The sequence below is a fragment of the Sturnira hondurensis genome, unplaced genomic scaffold (assembly GCF_014824575.4).
Source record: "Sturnira hondurensis isolate 20B ecotype Veracruz unplaced genomic scaffold, ASM1482457v3 Scaffold0010812, whole genome shotgun sequence".
NCBI classification, from domain to species: domain Eukaryota; kingdom Metazoa; phylum Chordata; class Mammalia; order Chiroptera; family Phyllostomidae; genus Sturnira; species Sturnira hondurensis.
In genome coordinates, this window is record NW_028083443.1 from 772,341 (window position 1) to 794,377 (window position 22,037).

Consider the following 22,037-nt stretch of genomic DNA (forward strand, 5'->3'; position numbering starts at 1 on the left):
TTTCCCTAGACTTGAAACTATTTGAGGACAAGGACACTACATCATTCCCTTTATTTCCTGAGTTGCTGGTACCTTGTGTTAAATCTGGATTTGAAAATTAGACGTGAACTATGAAGACTTCCTGGAAATTTTAAAACCTGCCTTGAACATGAGAACTGGCTTTGCTTTGCCAACTCTTCCTCTTTCCAGCCTCATCTTTCAAAGTCGCAAAGCAGATCTGGCAAAGCATTCACGGACCCTTTGGTTTTTCCATGGCCTTGCACCTGTTTCCGAATAATCATATGGCACACTACAATATAATCTAGAATGTATACAATTTAAAGGGTGGGTGTTTCCTCTCAGTGTGGGGGTGAAACACTAAAATTGGAACTCTGGACTGTGTGCCTCTCCTGGTGAACGTTTTAATATTTATGCTGATGTGCAAATGGTAAATACTAATAGGTTTTGACATTGGAGGGGTGTTTCATGCATATATGAAGGTTTTAATGTTTTCATATTATCACCAATCACTTTCATTTTGTGAAAAAATTCTAAATGTATGTTTAAGACTTGGGTGGAAAAATATGGTGGTTACATAGGTGGTTGAAATACCCGATAGAAACTCAAGGGCAAGGAACAGAAAATTTTAAAAGCAGGAATGTACATTAGAGGTGACTTCTAATAGGAAACATGAAAACTTAATAAAGTTTACCAACAACAATTTTACAGTAAGCCTTGTTCCTTCCAAAGTCAAGATACCTGCCCTGGTACCTCTTACCCTGGCCTAATATTAAATAGCAACCCCCCCCCAAAAAAGCCACAAATTACCTTTGACTTTGGCATGATAAAAACCATTTGAAGAATATACATGAGCACAGAAAGATTGAAGATTTCTTAAGCATTCATGTGAACTGTTTCTATGCCCCAAACTGAGTTTCTCAGTCATCTTTCCCTCCTGGATGGAGCAAGGAGTTCGGTTGATGTGCACCAGATGTCATCAAGAAGGAAAGCATTGTGGATGAGAGCAAGGGTGTAGGTGACCTTGGACATGGGTTTACAACTCCCCTCCCATTCAGTCACTTGGTGGCTGAATGACCTAGGGCAGATTATTTTCCTCCCTGTGATCACTTTGCTTCTCAGCGAACAAAGTAATTGCTGCCCTCTTGGAGTTTAGCAAATAATGCCTTTCAGGGGACAGCCCTGCCTCACAAGGATGTTGTAATGATTATATGAAGTCAGGTATGTGAAGTGTGTGGCACCTGTAATCACTTACAGGAGTGCTCAGTGAGTGATTTGAATGATCTTTGTGATCATTTTCACCATTCTACTTTCTCGGCCTTATAAAGATGTGTCCCCTGTAGAAAAACGAGCGGGAAGAAAATCTGGCCTCTGGCTACTAAATTACAATGGTTAGCTATAGGCTCTTTACTTTTATGGGAATTTAGGCCATTTAAACCTCTCTTCAATTAATTGGGGGCAGATATTAAAACAAATGCATTTTTTCTGACATTTATGTTTAGTCAGCCTTATGCGGTTTATCTATTTCGCTAGCCTAGCAGAGCGGAGACTGGAGAATAGACGTTTACGTCCTTTGCTCTTGCTGCTGTGTATGCCGAACCAGTGCACTTCTCGAGACCTTATTTTTTTGGTGTATTTTCTGAAATAGTCTAAATATTTTCATTGGATTTATATGTTGTTTGTTTCCACACTTAAAAAAAAAAGAGAAACAAAAACACATCCATAAAACCACAGCCAATCAGTCTACAACACAAACCCAGATCTAAAACTTTACTTTGCTTTTCAATGCATTTTTATTATCCCGTTTTTCTCCTTCATGCCATTTTGGTCATGAGAAGGCTCTACATACCCTTTAGATAGACAAGATTAGATGCCCTTCTCTAAAAGGCTTTTGCAGGGACAATGACTTATTCCCCTGGGAACGGTGTTCATAGTTCTGTCTCTCCTGAGCTCCAGGGCGCATTGCAGCCGTGTCTGCGGGCAGAAGGCTCCGCCCCTCCTGTGGGCATCACCCACCATCTGCTCTGTCCTTCAAAAGGCTACCATGCTAACGATATAAAAAGTCTCTCAGATAACAATATCAATATTTGTGGTTTTTACCCCGGGCAATAAAAAATTATAACTGGCAATAGGCACTGTTTGTGAGGTCAGAGACTTGCTCGTTATTTCTTTCCAGTTCTACTTGAAAAAAAAAAGGTCAAATTAGGCAGTATACTTATAGTAATGTGATTTGACAGCACATTATAACTTGATTTTTTACGGTTTAAAAAGTAGAGCCTATCAGATGTTAAATAGTACATGCAAAAGTTTATTTCCTATTTATTAATTAAATTATTTTCCCGGAGTTCTGCAATCAATGTGACCCCTGGTGGGTCTGCAACAGGCGCAGAGTGGCAGTGAGTGTGACAATAAATAGCCCGGTGTGATTCCAGGAAGATGAAACTTCGCTCCCACCGCAGGACAAAGAGTGCGGGTCAGACAGTGACTCAGAAAAGCAAAGTCCAACGATGACTCAAGCACAGAAACACGTTAAGAATTCCTTTACCAAGACATACGGGCAGTGCAGTTATCACTTCCTCTCTTACCAAAGTCCTTAGAAATTATTTCTTGGTAGTGGTTAAACACAGGTGTGAGGAACAGTTGCCTTCATTACAAGGAAGAAAAATTTCTGAAACTCATAGATGTCTTGATTTAGAGTACCACAGACATATAAAACTAAGAGGAGTCCAAGATATGGACACAGCAGAAGAATACAAACAAGGACAATTCTCTTTTAAACAGTGGGATGGATTAGATACTATAGTAGAAAACACGTCTTTTAAAGCTATTAGATAAGGTAGAGGGAGGGGGAAATACTGCCTTTGAGAGTGGAAGTGGAGGAGAACAGAAAGAAAATAACATTTGAATGCTTTACTTGCTTGCCTTGTGTAATATTAAAACCACTGTATAAGATAGGGTGGTTGCCTGAGTTTGTAGATATGGAAACTGAGAGGCTCAATGGCTTGTTCAAGGTCACATGCTTAGTGCGAGTGGGACCCTTATTATGACTCCAAACCCAGTGTTGTTTAGGTTATAAAATTCTGCCCCTAAGTGTATCCTAATGAATGATAAGACTGGGTGAAGGAATTCTTTAATGTGTTAATGTGTATCTATTAGATATGCAGGACATAAATTCTGGAGATACAGAGGACTTTCTAATTTTTAGAAGCCATGAGTGAGAAATTATCCAAACTTTGGGAACCAGGATACTTTAAACAGTGTTTCTGAAACATCGATGCACATACAAAACTCCTTGGGATCTGGTTCACATGGAGATTCTAAATCATTAGGTCAGGGTAGGGCTGGGGTTCTGTGTTTCTAGCAAGCTCCCCAGGTCATGCCAATGAGGGCCATGCTATGAGTAACAAGGATTTAGACAGTACACAATGGTGCTCACACACTGGGGCGAGGGGTTAACAGAGGCATTGGGGAAGATGCAAGGCTTGAGTGCGGATCTAAAAGATGAGCAGGATTTGAGAGAGAGGCGTCAGGCCTCTGCAAGAAGATTGGCACATCGAAGGCACAGAGGTGAGAAGTTCTAGTCACATGTTTTACAGAGCCTTCTAGATGAAAAGCAATGAGTCCAGTTCAGTAAGGTATCCATTTTTGAGAACTACACATTATTATCATTATCATTATTATTGGTAGGGGAAGCACGGGGCATGAGTCTCTAGTCTAGTTTGGCAGCGGGATGACAGGTAAGTGGGGACCAGCTTCAGTGGTACCTTGAGGATCCTGGCTGGGAGTTTAAATTTATCTCATAAGTGGTGGGATTCTTACCAAAAGCTTTTGAGTAAGAAGTTAAAATGTTAAAAGTTGAGATTTTGAAAGATCAGGGCAATGAGTAGTATGCAAAATGCACGGAGCAAGATGTAGCTTGGAGGCTGCGGAGATGTGAGGAAACGGGAGCAGTGTCTGGGTGCCCGGATACCGGTGCCACCTGCTGAGGACAGTGAAACCGCCAATGGGGACAAACACGAAAGATGGTCGATGTGTGAGGAGATGGGGGCTGATGAGAGTGTAGGCGCACAAAGCTTCAGCTTTGGGGCTTGGCCAACCACTGGCAGAGACAGGAAAGGCCAGTGGCTGAGAGTGAGACGGGAATGGGGCTTTAGCACAGTGGGTTGGCTCTGATGGTATAGCATCCAAATGCAAAGGTACAGACTGTAAAATCGAGGCTGGGTACTAGGTTGGGGCGTCATCTGTGAGAAGGTAGTAGGCATCTCCAGGACAGTGAAGCCCAGTTCTGGGAGAGTGAGGGTGGGGGGAGAAGGAGGTGGCTCAGGACTGTCTTCCCTCCCTCTCCCCCTCCACTGTCCATGTAGGCCTGCGTCTGTTTCTGACCTCTCCACTCCAGTAACTATAGCTTGAAACACTGACTTATTCTCTTCTTTTCAAATGAGATAAAAATTCCCTCTTTTTGTTGAAGTTCAAATTCTGATTCCTCTAGTGCCTTATGAAAAGGTTAGTACTGATTTCCTCTCCTAGGAACTGCTTTGTAGCTTAGGAATAACTAGCAGTGGAAATGCCAGCCCTTTCAAGGGAGACACCACGGACTTGTTCTCTGGACCCAGCCGGATTTTCCAATCACATTAGAGAATCCAACATCACCGTATGCCCTTGCCTTGGGGTCCTTAAGTGTGGATACCACTGTGTGGTACCTGTAACCGGGCCTCTCTTGGCCACGCCCAACTTCACTCTTTTACTTTGTACAGTCTCCTACTGCTTGAGTAGGAGTTGTTCCTTGCTTTTCCTTCTTGTCATCTTTTAAGTCTAAATTCTCTCTCTTTTGTAAACAAGCATTCATGCAAGAATACAAATAGCTCCTCCCCAGAACAGTTTCGGGTGCATTGCTTCCAAATTTCTACAACGAAATGTGCTTTAAGCCTCCCCATTTTTCCATAACCCCTGCAAATCCACCTCCCAAATATCACCAAAGACAAAGCTGTGGACTCTGCAAAAAGACCTATCTGATTCAGCCTAACAGGATTTTATAATCAAAAATTGCTTCCACTTCTATCCATCAAGGTGGAGCAAATGGCAATATTTTAGGTCATGTGTATCCATAGGGATTTGATTAAAAAAATGAGTACATGAATGAGTGGACAAATGAATGAGTTTAACAAATATTTCTTGAGCTCCTCTGTGCCCAGCGCTGTCCTAGGCATTGGGTATTCAGTTCTGTGATGAAAAGGACCAAGTGTTACTGTTCTTGGGTACATGATGAGTGTATTCTAATAGGGAGGATGGTATGAATGAACATATAAGATCATGTGAGGATAGTGACACAATAAAGTAGGAGTGGAGAGAGCATGCAAGGAATATTCATTGGATATTTTTAAAGCACATATTTAGATAAAATTCTGTGTTCAGTAGATTTTAAAGGCAATAACAAAATCTAGCTTTTGGAATTGACGTTACATTCTTTTAGAATCATAAAAAGTTTTGATAAACTATCTTTTGAAAACATTCCACAGATTTGCTGCTTCAGTGTCTTGGAAGAGTCAGAAAGGAGGCCGTGTGCTTCTGAAGGTCCTGCACACGTGCGTGTGTCCTCAGGAGGCTCTGTCTCCTCTGCACCCGAGCCCCCCCGCCCCCGCTCCGGCAGGCTGCTGGCTGGCAGGCTTGTCTCTGCATTTAGATTGCCCTCTCACAAGTGAATTCAGAGTTCAGTTTTTGTGTCTTAAGGTTTTTATATGGTTTGAATTCAAAGACTCACTTTGGTCAGATGATTAAATGCTTACGGTATTTTGACTCTTGGTTTTCATAAAGAGATTAAGTATTTTGGCTGTTACTCTCCTCAGATCTTGTATGTATACTTGAACCATGCATTCTCATTCATGACCCCATATGGCTCCCACTCACCCACCATCTCAAGTCCAAGCACACTTCAGACTTTTCTATAATTCTGCCTGCTAATCACTAGTTGCTTATCTCCTTGCATTTTTATATCCCTTCTTCACAAGCCTCAGCCTGGGAGGCCTGCTTCTGCCTCCTCTGGGTAGTCATTGTGCAGACCAGCATACATCTCGCCTCATCCAGGAAGCCTTCCCTCACTGGGAGAGGAAGCCAGGTGCCTGGCTATTAGTCCCAGGTAGCCAACACTAACCGTAGGGTCTTTGGTCAGTTCCCTTGTTCTCTCCGTCCTTCTGTGGTGGACTCTGGCCAGCAGAGTCTGCCTGTTGTGACTAAAGAAGAGAATAAATGCACAGGCGACAGCAGTCCTGTGGAGAAAAAGGAAATGGCGTGGCCACTCTCTGAAAGGGAGAGCGCCTCGACCCTTGCCTAGACAGGCTTGTATTGTTTTTCCTGGGGTCTTACATCAGAGAAAGATTTATTACTTATCACATACAATATTATTTTAGGTACAATCAAGGAAATGAAAATAACATGCAGAGGGGAATGGCAGCGAGCTGATTAGCTCTGTCCTTGGGCAAATTCACACAAGCTTTGGATATTACCTTGAAGATAGACAATATACATCTGTTGCTTTAGACCAGGGTGAGGGAGTTTTAGCAAGAGCAAGCCATAACAGTCTGTATGCAGTTTCTAGGCCTGATTCCCATGGGAGAACTCGGTTTGAAGGTCTGGCTCCTGCCCACCGCTTCACTTCCGTAGGTTTTCCATACAGAGCCGAGGCACATTTGCCAGGCCAAGACCAACCGGTCCCTACATCCTTCCATCTGTTTACCTGTAAAGTGGAGGACAACTCTGGGACCTATTGCATAGGAACCATTGTGAGGATTAAGTGAGTTATTAGAGGTAAAGAGCTTGGATGATTGACGCATAACAAATATTCCACTTACGGGGTCTATCCGGAAAAAGTCCAGCCATTGTTGATAAAACAAGAACGGTTTGTGCAACATCAGTGTAACCTGGCAGCCAAGGAGGGTGGACTGGAATGCACATGTGTGAACAATGACAACTTCACTGTAGTAGTCAGTAGGGGTGGTAGAAACCTGTGGAGTGAGCATGTGTACTATGTGGCTGTCCCATTCAAAATGACTGAGCAAGTAGAGTGACAAATCGGCATCAAATTTTATGTTAAGCTTGAACATTCCTCCGTGGAAACTATTCACATGATTCAGCAAGCCTCAGCTGTGGGCATCTGGAGATTGGCAGCTTCATGACAACATTTATGTACCTGCTCATGCATCACGTCTTGTGCAGAAGGTTTTGGTGAAACATCAAATCACCCAGGTGACTAAGCCCCTGTACAGCCCAGATTTGGTGCCCTGCGACTTTTGGCTTCGCCCAAAACTAAAATCACCTTTGAAAGAGAAGAGATTTCAGATGGTCACTGAGAGTCAGGAAAATACAACAGGGTAGCTGATGTCAGTTGGGAGAACCGTGTGAGTCCCAGCGTGCCTACTTTGAAGGGGGCTGAGGCATCACTGTCCTATGTATAGTGGCTCTTTTTAAAAAAGATTTTATTTATTTATCTTTAGAGGGGAAGCGAGGAGAGAGGGAGAGAAATATCAATGCATGGTTGCCTCTTGTGTGTCCCCCCACTGGGAACTGGCCTGCAACCCAGGCATGTGCCCTGACTGGGAATCCAACCATGATCCTTTGATTCACAGGCCTGTGCTCAATCCACTGAGCTACACCAGTCAGGGCTACAATGGTTCTTGTATCTTGTATCTTTTCAGTACATGTCTTTATTTTTTCATGGAAACAAGGAACAGACTGACGGAGGCCAGAGGGAATGGGAGAGGGCAATGAAGAAAGAAGGGGACAGCCTCGTTAAGGAACAAGTATAAACGACCATGGACATGGGCAACAGGGTGGGATTGACTCTGGGAGTGGGGGGAGGGTGGGCCAGGGGAGAGGAATGGGGGAAATTGGGACAACTGTAATAGAACAATTTTAAAAAGTCTCTTTTATAGTACATGGCTGATTACTTTCTGGACAAACCTTGTACATTAGGGATTTCATGAACTGCTATAGATACTTTTTATTATAAAATTTTAGATTGCTGTGTGTTCTCTGAACTTCATGTTATGTAACATGACAACTTCTTATTTTCTACTTCATTTTTTAAAAAAACGTATGGTAGATATTTGAACTTCGGACTCTTAGTATATCCAGTGCTAGACTGATTTATAAAAATACTTGGGGAATGGTGATGGAGTAAGAACGAGAGCATTCTGAAGGGAGCAGAGAACACTTAGGGCTGGTTCTCGTCCGCTTGCATGAACTTCATGGGAGAGGAAGGGATGGGCCCAACGTGCTAAGAGAAACCCCGCTGAGTTGCTTCCTTTCCTTCTTGCCCTCTTAGATAGAGATTAATTCCTGGATTTTTTCACGGTAATTTTTTTATTATGGTCAGAGTGCTTGACATGAGATCTACCTTACTGACAAATTCTTAAGTGAACAACACCGTTTCCACTGTAGGCATGATGGTTGTACCAGCGGAACTCTAGAACTTAGTTCATTTTTTATAACTGAAACTGTGGACCCGCTGGACAGCAACTGCCCACCCCGCCCCTCCCTACCCAGTCCCTGGCGACCACCATGCTACTGCTTGTTTCTCTGAGTTTGCCTATTTGCAGGTAACACATTTAAGTGGGATTGTGCAATATTTGTCTGTCTGTGACTGGCTTATTCCACTTAGTGTGACGTCCTCCAGGTTGTGGCAGCATTTCTACTTCTGGGTATACATCCAGAAGAATTGAAATCGGGATCTCTGAGAGCTCTCTGCACTCCTGGTTCACTGTAGCATTATTCCCAATAGCCAAATATGGAAACAACCTAAATGTCTCTCAATGGATGACTGAGTGGAGAAAATGTGGTGTATACCATGCAGTGAAATATTAGTCAGTCTCAGTCATCTGAATTCTGTATGTTCACCTCAGTTTCAGTCCTTAGTCTTAATTCCCAGTAATATCTTACTTAATAAGACACTGGTATACAATACACCTACAGGGGTGTAAAGTACTCCGTTGGGAATATGTGGTGACTGTATATGGTGCCAGATGGGTCCTGGAAATAGCGGGAGGAACACATTGTAAAACACACGATTGTCTAACCACTATGTTGTACACCTGAAACTAACACAAAATAGTATTGCATGTAAACTGTAATTAAAAAATAAAAAAGATGCAGATAGAAATGACTTTGTAGTTAAAAATGTAGCTGAATTGGGTGAATCTTAAAGTATGGTAAGTGTGTCTTTGTTAAATGACCTAGGCAATATGATTTTATCCTTGAGAGAATAAGGCAGAGAGAAAAATAAAGGATGTGCCTATGTGGGGAGAAAGAAGAGGGAGAAAGAGGAGTATGTGTGGAGGAAGGGCAGGTGTTGGGAAGGAACTGGTGACCTCCTTTTCCAGAAGAGAATGAATGGTGTGACCCCGGTGACAGTCCTACAGACTGAATCTAGGCGACAGACAATAATAGGGAAAGAAGGACCTCTAAATGCTTTTACTCTTATGTGTGAAGAGGGTGGTTCATTTCCTCCTTTTTCTTTTGTTCCTTGATAATTAAATGAAAAAGTACATATCGAGTAAATCTAAATCTTAAGAAATGGAAGGCTACAGATTTAGGGGTATCTAACGATTTCTCTATAATTCAGGATATTTAGATGTTTGGATTACTAAAACAATGATAAACATTTGGATTTCTTTTATATGCAGAAATAATATTCAACAGTGTTCTTATAATAAAAAAGATAAAAGCAAAAATGTTTGTTTCTACATCCTAAAAGTAATGTTTATAAAATTGAGTAGTCCACTAACAATTTATTCTTGCTTTAATGTTGTCTATTATTAGGAATGATTCTCTTTACTATTTCTTTTAAATGGTAATTTGTCCTTTTAACTTTAGTAACAGTTGTATTAATAAAAACTATAGAAGTAGGAGGGGCATTATCTCACCCAGAGGTTAGTAGTAAATCACCCACTAAAGGTCTGAAGTCTTAATGAAATTTGTTCATTCATAAAACAGTGAGAATTATGGAATTGGGAAAAACTTATCTTAGGTAAAGTTTTGAATTTCTGAATATTCATTTCCCTCATAAATATATTATTCATGATTCTCTTCTTCATCCCTCAATCCTAAGTAAATAATTTGTCAATCTGATGTTTGGTTTCTTTCTTATATTTTATCGGAAACTTAAGAAGAAATTTGGGGTTATGTCATTTTAAAACGTATTTTTTATTATGTCTGAGAATTGTTTTCAGGGAATGAGTTTAATAATTTACTAATCTTCTGCTACCAATTACTTCAATTGTGATTTTAAAAAGTTTAATTTCTTAAGACTCTTAAAAATTGACATACCTTTATGAGCAGCTAAATATTGTATTCAAACAGTTGTCAGCCTTCAACTCTGGAGCACATTATCTTACTATTATAATGAAAGTAATTCATGGGAACATCTATTATTTATATTAGTTCAGAACGCCGAGTCATGCTGTACAGTTGCTGTGAGTGCCCACTGTTTTATTGGAATGCACCAGAGTGGCTCTCTAGGGAGACTCATAAAACTGTTGCTTCCATATCGATCTTAAAAGTGTAGCAGGAACATTTCATTTCAGAAACATACTTTTAGGGAATACCCCTTTATAAGACATAAAAATCGGAACGTCGGAGCTGGAAGGTACTAAAAAAAAAATTTCATACAGTCAGTCCTTTCACAGAAGAGGGAGAAAGTGGCCCAGCAGAGGTTAGGTGGCTCCTGCCAGGCCACGCAACGAGCTGAGCCAGGTGTGCCGATTCCGGGACACCTCCTGGTTTGGGTGTGGTTTTTTTCCACTGTATTTCACTGCCAGCTCCGCCAGAGCGGCAAAGGACTTGAATGAGTTAATATTTCATTTTGCCAAATTTAACTTCTTTTCTTACTTCAGCGGGTAATGTCTGCAAGATGGCTACTCTCCCTACATTTTACTTCATTAGTCCATTTCAGATTTAGTAACTTGAATGAAATAAGGGCTAAATTTAGATTTCAAAGGCAACTATCCAGGTTAATCAGACAAGAATATGCTCACATTATTTCACATTTTAGAATGTAAAGAAGTGTACCAGTGGCAATTTGTCTGTGTGGCTAGAGTACTTTTTTCTTTATCCATATTTTGCACTTGTTTTCACCAAGTTGGTCTGTATTAATGTTTGTTAGTGGTACCCTACAACTCTATTTAGACACAGCTGTTTTTATGGAAGCAATTTTGGACTGTAATTTTTTTTGTTTAGTATTTTCTAATAAGGTGGCCTTAGATTCATGGCCATTTAATCTTTCACCACATTCAGATGAATGAGCGCAACATTACTTAATTCAGACTTTCTTTTTAACTTGGGCAAACAAATTAGAGGTCAGGTAATTCAAAAATCTGTCTGGGCTTGGTTTTGTGCCAATTACCTAACTTCAGAGACTTAAAATAGGGCTGCATGGTATTATAAGGAAACTATAAGATGACTGCAACAAAAATTCATTTATTTTATCCTTTTGAGGAGCATCTCTTTAGAGCTGGCAGTGGCTGACTTTCCAGAAAAGTTACAGAAGAAATAAATCACTCTTGCGCTTCTTGAAACATTTGGTTCTGTGGATTTCATGCATGTTTGTTTTGTTTAGGTGTTCTCTTCGGGATCCCATGGAGTGTTGGTGCTTGTATGGTGTTAAGCAATGAACTCAAAGTCCTTCCCCGTTCTTTAGATGCCTGAACCAAGACATCCTAGAGCTAGCTTAGGATGTGACGACAGCAAATCGAGTGTGCTTGTGCCTGGTGCTCTCTGAAGCATGCCTAAGCACAGTGAAGCATGCTGAGGTTTTTCTGGTCAACATTTGAAAATCATTGGCGCTAGTTCCAGGCTTTTCACTTAACTTCGAGTTGCTTTGTGCTTTTTATTATTTGTTTTAAATTCTAGTTGGGTAAGGCTAGAGGGGCTACGTTTCAGTTGAACTTCCTTTTTCGAAGACGTAGTTAAACTCGTTGCAGCTGTAGTTTTCACTTTGGTATGTGTCAATGGCCCCCCCGTCACTGGCGTGCATCACGATCTCCTCCCTGGAGGTTTCCCTGAGGCCATGTTACTGGACGCCCCTAACTCCATAGTTGCTGATTTGGTAGGTGGGTGTGGAGTAGAGCCTGAGAATTTTACTTTCTAACAAGTGCTAAGGTGTTGTGGATGCTGCTGACCTGGGGACCACTGTTTGAGAACCCATGTTCTAGTAACAGATAAACCAACAGAAATTACTCAAAGAGCAATTTATTATCCTAATAATATTTTTCCTTCTACTGACATAGATATTGAACAAAAGCTCTAGTCTATGAATAATATTTGAGAAAAGAAAATGAGATGAATCCTCAAAGTGCCTTTGGAGCGGGTGAGACATCAGTTATGGACACATGTGGATGAATAATGAGTGATACGGCTCCATATTTTGTTGAATTATTGGGTCTCTGAAGGGATGGTGTTTCAGCTACATGCTGTTGTCCTATGGGAGTTTCCATGATACTGACATTTAAGAGTTAAATGTGTGACAGATTTCTGGGTATTTTAGGTTCAAGAATTGGCACATTTGGCCCCAAAGTGAGAGTAAACGGGTTCTGTTGTGTTGGATTTGCTTGACTATGGCCAGAATAGGATGCAATGCAATAGGAAATAACTGAAGGATGGACATGGGGATACAACTAAACTTAAGTTAAAGGTTAAAGCCTGGTGAGCCCTATAATTTAATGACAATGAAAGGGAGTAAATGACATAGTTGAAACGGCTCCTTAAAAATGATTCTGGCTGCGGGGTAGGACAGGTGTTTAGAGAGAAGGGGCTGCAGATTGATCTGTACATTATTTCTAGTAATATTTTTGTGCCAATACATTAAGTACTGAGCCTGAGATAAACACATTCTGTCTCTGAATTTGTGGAGGCCACAATCTAGGGGAGAGACTGGGGAGAGATTCATGCTACATTGTTATACAATGGGGTACTTTAAAGCAGTCTGGGCTGTGGTACCTATGGACTCGTAGGACAAGGCCTTTAGGAGGAGATAGGAAGGCTTCAGAGACTGGTGAGCTTCGTCTGAAATGATCACTAGTTCAAAAGGGCGAGGGGAGGACAAGTCAGGAGCCTTTTTGGAAGACAGAAACTTTTGTCTCTTATGTGGAGATGGGAAAGAGCAGGGCTGTTAATAGGGATGTTTTATGGAAAGAATGTTGGGTTTATGCTGGGGCAGGTCAAGAAATGAGCTCACCAAGAGTGGCCAGATCATGAATGTGAATGCCAGTCACACAGTGGACTTAACTCAAGGAACATAGTGCCATAGAAATAAGGATTTTAAGGGGGAAGATGTGGAGAGGATTCCATTTTGGGAAGGTTCTTGAGGCATCTCTGTGGAGGGAGAAGGGGCAGGTGTGGAGAGGGGAGATGAATTACCTCAGGAAAGAAGAGATGAATTCAAGAGATATGTAGGAGGTAGAAATGACAGGATTTGGTTAGTGGGCAAGCGAGAATTTGAGGGAGAGGACGTTGTTTGGCTCGTTTCTTTCTGGCTGGGAGGCTTGGGGCCCATTCGCCAGGGCAGAACATGTGGATGGGTGAACAGGCCTGGGCATCGGATGATGCCTGCCCTTAAGAACTTACTAAATTTCACCTTTTGAGCTAGAATAATACTAGTGGGAATGTGAAGGCCCCACTATTCTGGAGAAATGTTGTCTGGGAAGGGTTCGTTGAATTCGGTTTGGACTAAATATGGTAAAGGGGAGAGAGGAGGAAAAACTCATGGGATGCATTAACCTCAAGTTTTAAAAGGCATTCACAAAGACACTGTATGCATGTTCTCAGTCCTTTTATTAATGTCACCTGCACTGTCACATATTTGCAGTTCTGTTACAGGAAAGGTGTTGTGTGTGTATTTATCTCCTGGAGTTATAAAAACTTGGTGGTAAATAGTTTTATATAAGAATTTTGTGACAAATTTCAGCTTTGCCTTGAGTTTCCCCGACACCAATTAGATGCAGGTGGCACTGTTGGCAGTGGTCTCTGTGGCCAAGGTTAACATGGAGAATCGGCAGTGCTTTTCAGCCAGATACTCATAGTGCTATGAATAAGCTCCTAAGTGGCATAGATCTGGGTTTACATTATAACTGTAAGAAAGGTAACTTCTGGAAGATGGGTCCGTCTCGGTAAGTTTTGGTGTCACGTCTGCGGAACGGGGCCGAGGCCACATGTTGAGCTATGTGGGAGGTGAAGTTCAGCCCATGTGAAATGTGTCATGTGGCGCTGATGTAGTACAATATGTCTGCTTGTTTCCTGTTGCCGCTGCAATAAATCGCCACAGTTTGGTGATCGTGACTGAGAACAACATGGATTTATTGTCTTACAGTTCTGGTGGTCACACGTCTAACATGAGCCTTCAGGAGCGAAAATCAAGGCATCAGCAGGGCCGCTTCCTCCTCGAGGCGCCGGGAGAGTCTGTCTTTGCCTTTTCCTTTTCTGGAGGCAGCGAGCATTCTTTGGCTCCTGGCTGCATCACTGGAATCTCGACCTCTGTGGTCACATCCCCTTGTGTAGAGTGGTCAAGTCCCCCTCTTCCTCTTCCTAATTAGGACACTTGAAACTACATTTAGGGCCCACCCTGATAATCTAGGATATCTCCTTACCACAGAATCCTTAGTTTAATCACACCTGCAAAGTTTCTTTTGCCATGTAAGGTAACCCTCGAAGATTCCAGGGATTAGGACATAAGAACATCTTGGAGTTGGGGTACGTTCATTATTCAGCCTACTGCCGTGTTCACTAAATTATCGATATTGTGAACAAAATTAAGAGTTAGAAATGGAATTTTAAATAAAATCTGAGATGGTACAGTATACACTGTTCATATATAATATACTTTACATACAGGTGTATTTTAAAGAATGTTCTTAACCATTCTGGAGTGCATAAAAAATGGAACCTAAAATGTATAACTTTTAGATAATGGCTTAAATAAGGTTTAGTTGGAGGAGCGTTGAAGTTGGTCAGACTCTCTAAGGGCTGTATTGCAACACAGCTGGAATGCAGAAAATGAAGCTCTGACAGGTAATTTCTTACGACTTTAAGTCTGAGAGACAAGTAGGTTGGCATGCATTTTTCCCAAGATAATGAGAATGCTGAGCTCCTAGGTCTTGCAACATTTAGTATGTATTTACTGAATGTCAATTATGATTCAGGCACTGGGCTAGGTCCTGCCCTTGGATCTGAGACTATGTGTTTCATTAACTTCTCAGGTGTGTAGTAATTGCTTGGCTGTTTGCTTTGCCTTTCTGTGTTTGTTATCTTTTTCTAGATTATAGTCATTAAATGACCTTTTCAGCTAATTTTAGACCCATGGGAACGTTGAATATGCTTTATTTGATTAAGGGGAGTTAGTTAAATCCTTAGAGCCTCTAAAACACGAGGGAGTCAAGCTCATTTTCACCAGGGGCCGCATCAGCCTCGCAGTTGGCTTCAAAGGGCTGAATGTAATTTCAACTCCTTAACAGTTAAGGAGTAGCTACATTTATACAGCCCTAAAATTATTTCGGCCCTTTGAAGGCAGCTGTGAAGTTGATGTGGCCTCCAGTGAATATGAGTTTTCCACCCCTACCCTAAAACATGGTTCTCAACTGTGGTCCATTCTGGGTCCCCTCCCACCCCGTCCTCCACCCTGGACTACTTGGCGATGTCTGGATACTTTGAATACCATGACTTCCTTGGGCGGGAGAGTGCTCCTGGTATCTGGTGGATATGGCCAGGAATGCAGCTTTATATCCTGTGATTGTAGGCAATAATCCCCATAACAAAAAAAGTGTAAGGTTCAAAATGTCAATATTGCCAAGGTCAAGAAACCCTGCTCTAAGTTCAATATTGCCTGTGAAACTTTGAGTTAAATAAAACTGTGAACATTTAGTTATTTTCTCTTGGGGTTGCTTCAGGAAACATTACATAAAGAAAGACCTATCTAGAACAGACAAAATTTAGGACTAGAAAGATCTATGATGAACTTGGGCCAGGGATATTTTTGAGGGGGGAGTGGTACTTATTTTCCTGTGGTGAAAATTAAGATTTTGAAACAAGTTTCACTTTTAGGCACTGGAGAATAACTTACTTCTAAGAAAATGGAGACTTCTGAATGTGGAGCACAGATACTTTCATGTGCAATGCTTTGACAGTATGGGGTTTATACTACAAGTACAGAGAGGACATTTTATATGAGCCACATCTGAGGAATTGGTGTGACGATAACTGACAGAAAACAATTTCCATCACTTTATGTTTTACAGAGAACTTCATGTGCATTAGAAAGGAAATGAGTATTTACATGCTAGGCACTTCAAATATATATACATATACAGTGTCCAGCCGAAATAATGCCCCTTTTTCATTACAAAATCTTTTTTTAAAAAAGATTTACTTATTTGTTTTTAGAGGGGAAGGGAAGGAGAGAGGAAGAGAAATATCAATGTATGGTTGCTTCTCGTGCATCCCCTGCTGGGAAATGGCCCCTGCAGGGAACTGGCCTGCAACCCAGGAATGTGCCCTGACTGGGAATCGAACCACAATTGTGTGGTTCGCAGGCCCGTGCTCAATCCACTGAGCTACACTAGCCAGGGCGTCATTACAAAATCTTTTATTACAACATCATAAGCATGTAGTTCTGTAACATAAGAATATCGCATTCAAGCACACTATATGACATTTTAGGTAAAATATTGGAACTAAAGTATAAATTATTATACCTATATTAATATCCTGCCAACCACACTCAAGCAGATGTTACTTCTGCCAGGACCTGTATATAATGGTACACACACACACGCAATGTAAAATAACAGAACTTCCTTTTCCCCTGTTCTGAAAGCCTGAAGTTGAAGGTCGCTCCGCTGGGCTGCCATCACAGTGTGATGAGGCCACACTCGTTCCAGAAGCTCCAGGAGACGAGCATGTTGCGTTTAATACTCACAAACCTAAGGGTGTAGATCATTGTTTTTTTCAAGAGAAGAAAACATACCCTCAGGAAACTAACCCAAAGATCTTCCTATTTAATTCCATATGTGCTTAATTTATAACCTTATTTCTTTATAATTGGTGGGTACTGGTCTTACAGAAACTACACTCATAAAGGCTTATCAGTGGCCAAGTACAGGAAATTTGTATTTTGTAGTTCTCTCACTATGCAAATTATTGTGACTTGTTTCATTTGCTTAGATATATATTCAAAAGAGCTTCGGCGATTTTCCACCTGTGGAACCCATAATGGGTTTTTGTGTGCAAGATAGTGGAAGCATTGAGGATTAGCCCGAGAAGGTGGTGATAGGGGACTGGTGTGCCACTGTCTTTGGGAGACAGATTTAAGCAGGGGATTGCTGTGCCACAGACCGGCTTTGAGCCAACGCTTTGAAAGAGTATTCAGAGACTTATTTCAGGATATTACAGAGACAATTATTTGTCAGGATTAAGATGTAAATTATTTAAAAATACATTAGATTCGGAAGTATGACTGCGCTAATGCTAAATCAGGGTCTTAGGCTGGATCTTAGTCTCTGGAAAGTTGGGATCACATCAAGTCTTTTTTTTAAATTGTTATTTTTCCCATCACCATTTAATTCTCTTGCACTCCCCTAGCCCACAACCACCACACTGTTGCCCATCAGTCCTTTTTCCTCCATCCCTCCAACCCTCTCACCTCCCCCCCCACTAACTGTCATCTGTTCACCATGTATGAGTCTGCCCCCTTTTACTTGTCAGTTCAGTGTGTTCATTAGATTCTACATATGAGTGAGATCATATGGTATTTGTCTTTCTCTGACTGGCTTATTTCACTTAGCATAATGTTCTCCAAGTTCATTCATGCTGTTGTAAAGGGTAAAATTTTCTTCTGTTTTCACAGCTGGGTAGTATTCTATTGTGTAAATATCCCATAGTTGTTTTATCCACTCATCTACAAGTCTTAATAGTTTTGTGACCTTGGGAAAGTTTCTTAAGTTTTTGCAGTTCCAGTTACCTAGTCTGCACATCGTTAGATCATTGTGTAGAACATCAATATCCTGGTTACTATAAAGTGCTTAGTGAGGGCAATTATTTTTCATACACATTACATAATTTAGCAAAAAAGTGAACTTAAACTGAACAGAACTGGAAATGCCTTCTTAATATCTTTATCCCTTAAGACTTTAGTAAGAGTTGTACCAAAAAAGATGAAAAAGTGAATATTTCAAAGTCTAAGTAAAAGAGATCTCTTGTTGGACTTCTCAGAACTTTAATTTGCAATTATGTATATATGTCTTTTAAGAAGTGGTTTTAAAAACAAATTTAACTTTAGTTTTCTATTCAAGATAACACTGTAAAAACATGGCTTCAATTAATTAATAATCCAGTCATTAACTCAGAATTTCGACTGAAGACACTGTTAAAGAGGTGCTAAAGTTTCTCTTTTAGTTTGTACATGAATGAAAGAAAAGTTGAAAGATTAAGACCTTTTAAAGATTAAGATATTCATGGGACCTAAAGTGAATTATTTAGAAACATTCAGAAAAATACCATTTTTACAGGAATATTTTTCTAGCACAATAATAGGGATCTTTTGTTCATGATCAGTACTTTCTACAATTTTATGGATTTTGTGTTTTGATCCAAACATAAATATTTTGAGGAGGTCAAATTCTGGCCAAACCTTTGGAGAAGATTCTTGAATCTCTGTTCTATATTGATATCCTTATACTTGAGCATCATGACAGAGACGTACTGCAAATACCTGCATCTGTCTATATTCTACATTATTTTTTCCGAGGTTCTTTTAAGGTGCAGGTTTGTCCGCAATTTTAAAAATGTATATTTGTTAACAGTGACTCATAGATTTTTTTTGTCCAAGACAAGAAGTATTCCTACTAATAAAATACAAAAAAAATAAGAAAAATTAAAGTCATCAAGAGATTTAAAAAGAAAATTTAGATTGATTAAAAAAAATTAAAAAAAAAGAAGTACTTCACTTGGCATATTACTGTTGTTCCGAAATCACGATGTGAAGAAACTAACAGATGTATTACTTATAGTGAAATTTCATATCGACTTTGCTGAGCGTGGGCTCAAAAGTTTGGAAGGACACGTGAGGTGTCTAGTGCAGTGTTCTCCTAAACTGTCTTTAGGAACATCAGGGCTTGGACATTAACATTTTTAATGATAATTTATTATTTTTCTTCTTTTGAGGAGGGGTAATTAGTAATTGTGTGTATGTATAAAGTATTTTAAGGGTCAGGAAAGTATGCAGGAGTAATTTGTCCGCCCTCACCTTCCTCTCCGGCAGCCTGTTCCTTCCCTTCCCTCCGCCACTGCTTGCCTTGAAATGGATGGTTCTCTTGCTTTGCTGGCTTCTCTCCTACTTCCTGACTCTGATGTGTGGGCCTCAAACCTTAGACCTCCTCTCTATCTACACTCATTTGTAAGGTGATCTCACTTTAGCTTTATGACTTAACCTTTCATCTCTATGCTGACAAGTCCTTAGATCAACGATTTTCACCTGGTGTGCCTCAAGAATTTTTCAAACATGCAATAGCTGACTGTTTAGTCAGGGGCACTGACCTCTTTTCCCTTTGATTGTCAAATACGAAAGTGACAACAGCCAGCACAACAGTAGCTATCCGGTGTGAATGAATCAAAATTATACCTTTTTTGGGGGCAGATTGGCCAAAAAGCATGTTTTTGGTGTGCTGCTGAATTTTAGCAATTAGTTTATGTGTGCCCTGAAATGAAAAGGTTGAAAATTGCTGCTCTGGGTTATATGTCCTGCCCAGACCTCTGTTTTGAACACCATACTTGTGTGACTAATTATCAGTTACTTCACCTTTCCACTTTGTTTATTAAGTGTCTCAAACTTAAAATGTCTGCAACCCAAACCCACTATTTCCATTGCTACTGCTCCCGAGCATTGTAATCTACAGAAGTGAAATTACAGGTGAGTCTGTAATGGGCACCTCCCCGTTCGATAGGAGTGAATTCCGTCACTCCGCTTTGTACACACAGGGCACGCCTAATGGATACTGAAGTCTGCACCAGGAATGGTCTGTTCTCCTTTGCAGTCTAACAGGGGATGGGCATGTGGAGTCTCAATTGTGAAACCAGTTTTATATAGCAGCGAACATATTCACGAAGTAGAAAAGAATTACAAAAAGAGTCTGTGGTTGAAAGAGTTAGAAAAAAAGCCCACCTTTCAGCTCCCCTCAGTCCATTACTTAAGTGGAACTGTGTGCTAGTGCCTTGGAATGCATGTGTTTTTTCCTTTCTCTTTAAGTGAAACTTAGCTATTTTTAGTAGTGTGTGGGAGGGGTGTGAAATTTAATGACAAATTATTTTTAACAGGAGGGTACTTACTCATTTGTTGTGTTTGGAATAAGTTATGTTGCTAGGGCAAAATCTGTTGAATTTCCAGGAGTGTTTTTTCACATAGGTAGGTCCAGAAATCATCAAGTTTATCTGTGTGTGGCCAATAATTATCTCCAGATGTGGTGTTACTTTCTCACGTCTTATTTTTGCAGTTTCCACAGTCAGTTAGAGCTGCGTTTTTGTAACAATGGCAGATGAAAAATCTATGAGTCACATGTGTCTAACATGACTGGCACGTTGTCAGTTAGAATAGTGTTTCATTTTTAGGGATGAAGGTGGGAGAAAAGGAAGAATTTACCATTTAAAAAATTGCGTCTTGCTTTTTGAGACAAGGAAGGAATAAGTGCAGTTTTCCAAGAATTCATCTTTAGCTTTTTTATTTACACGTCTCATCTTTCTTTTATTCGGCAGTCACTAGAGAAAGATGGTAGTATTTGCTCTGTTTTAAATAATGCAGTAGATATGCTTCATGAATAGAAAAATAGGCCTTGTGTTAATAGGACAAGGAGCCATTACCTAATATAATCCTTCTATCCTTCTTTGATTCTTACATTTGGAATAAAAACAGGCCCTTTTCTGAGACAGTAAGTAGTTAGAAATTTTCACACACTTACTCTTTTCACTTCGTGTTCTCAGGGTTGCCTAGAATCCTTCCTGTCTGCCCATTTAGAGGCGGCTGCCCTGTTTCACACACAACAATGGTGCCGCTGCTGTCATGGGGGGCGGCCGCTTCACATGGCCTTGGTGGTCTCCACGAGACCTTGGCCTTGGTGGTCTTCACATGTGCACCCCTGCGCTCACCCCATGCATGTCTGACAGATTTCAAGCCGAGGCTGCACCCACACTGTTTCTACTTGTGACTGCTTATGAAATCATGATTCTGAGCCTCATTTCTTGACCTTTTTTTTTTTTTAAGTTGTGAACAGGTGGCCAGACTTCATAGCAACAACTGGAGGGCAGAGATTACTTGGTGGCTTGGAGAGGGACCAAGAAACTCCTGAGCCCAGTTTCTTTAATATCAATCCTATTTCTTAAGAGGCAACATTCAGTTCAGCTGGTGCCACCCAGGGCAGTGCAGGGCAGGGCAGGGCAGGACTGGAAGGACTCTAGAAGGGTTGGGTCCCTCGGAAGAATCCACTCTTTGCTCCAGGAAGTAGCCTCAGGAAGTGGATGCCTGGGAACATAATCACCCAGTGAGTTGCATTTTTTCTTTTTCCTGAGTAATAAAGGTGGAGGCTTATTCTGGGTCAAGACAAAGGACTCTATAGGGACCATAGGGTTTGGGATAGACAGAAAGAAGGCTGACTGTGTGTGGCAGAGAGGAGACTGGCTGGAATAGGAAGCTATACCTGGATCCCTTACAGAAGGCCAGATTCCTTGTTCGCCAGAGAAGCTTGGGGTGGTGGTAGTTGGAGCAAACTTCTCATGGTACCCGGGGCAAAAATACTTCTACTCTCAGAAATTCCAGCGTGAGTTTTAAACCACATGTTTCCTCGATGGTTTGATAAGATAAGTGTGTTTGATGTTTACAGAAGTTGGCTTGGGCGGGTTGGGAGCTGGAATCTGGGAAGGCAAGATGGTTTTGCAGCACAGAAATTTCAGTTCTGGGAGGATTAGCATATTGGGGCCGAACGGGAGGAGATGGGACCTTGCAGAGCTGCAAACGAGGA

General features: G+C 41.0%; 1 protein-coding gene across 12 annotated transcripts in view; it reads left to right on the forward strand.

Annotated features, from left to right (window-relative positions):
* Positions 1–22,037, forward strand: part of LMO7 (LIM domain 7) — a 212,732-nt gene that overhangs the window by 119,715 nt on the left and 70,980 nt on the right. Inside the window, exon 1 of one of the 12 annotated variants that reach the window (XM_037059357.1) lies at positions 21,423–21,560. The exons of the other annotated variants lie outside the window; for them this stretch is intronic. Within the exon in view, the coding sequence (XP_036915252.1) occupies positions 21,538–21,560 (23 nt within the window). The 5' untranslated portion in view covers positions 21,423–21,537. Of the gene's footprint in view, positions 1–21,422; positions 21,561–22,037 lie in introns of those variants that run through there. 12 annotated transcript variants of the gene reach the window in all.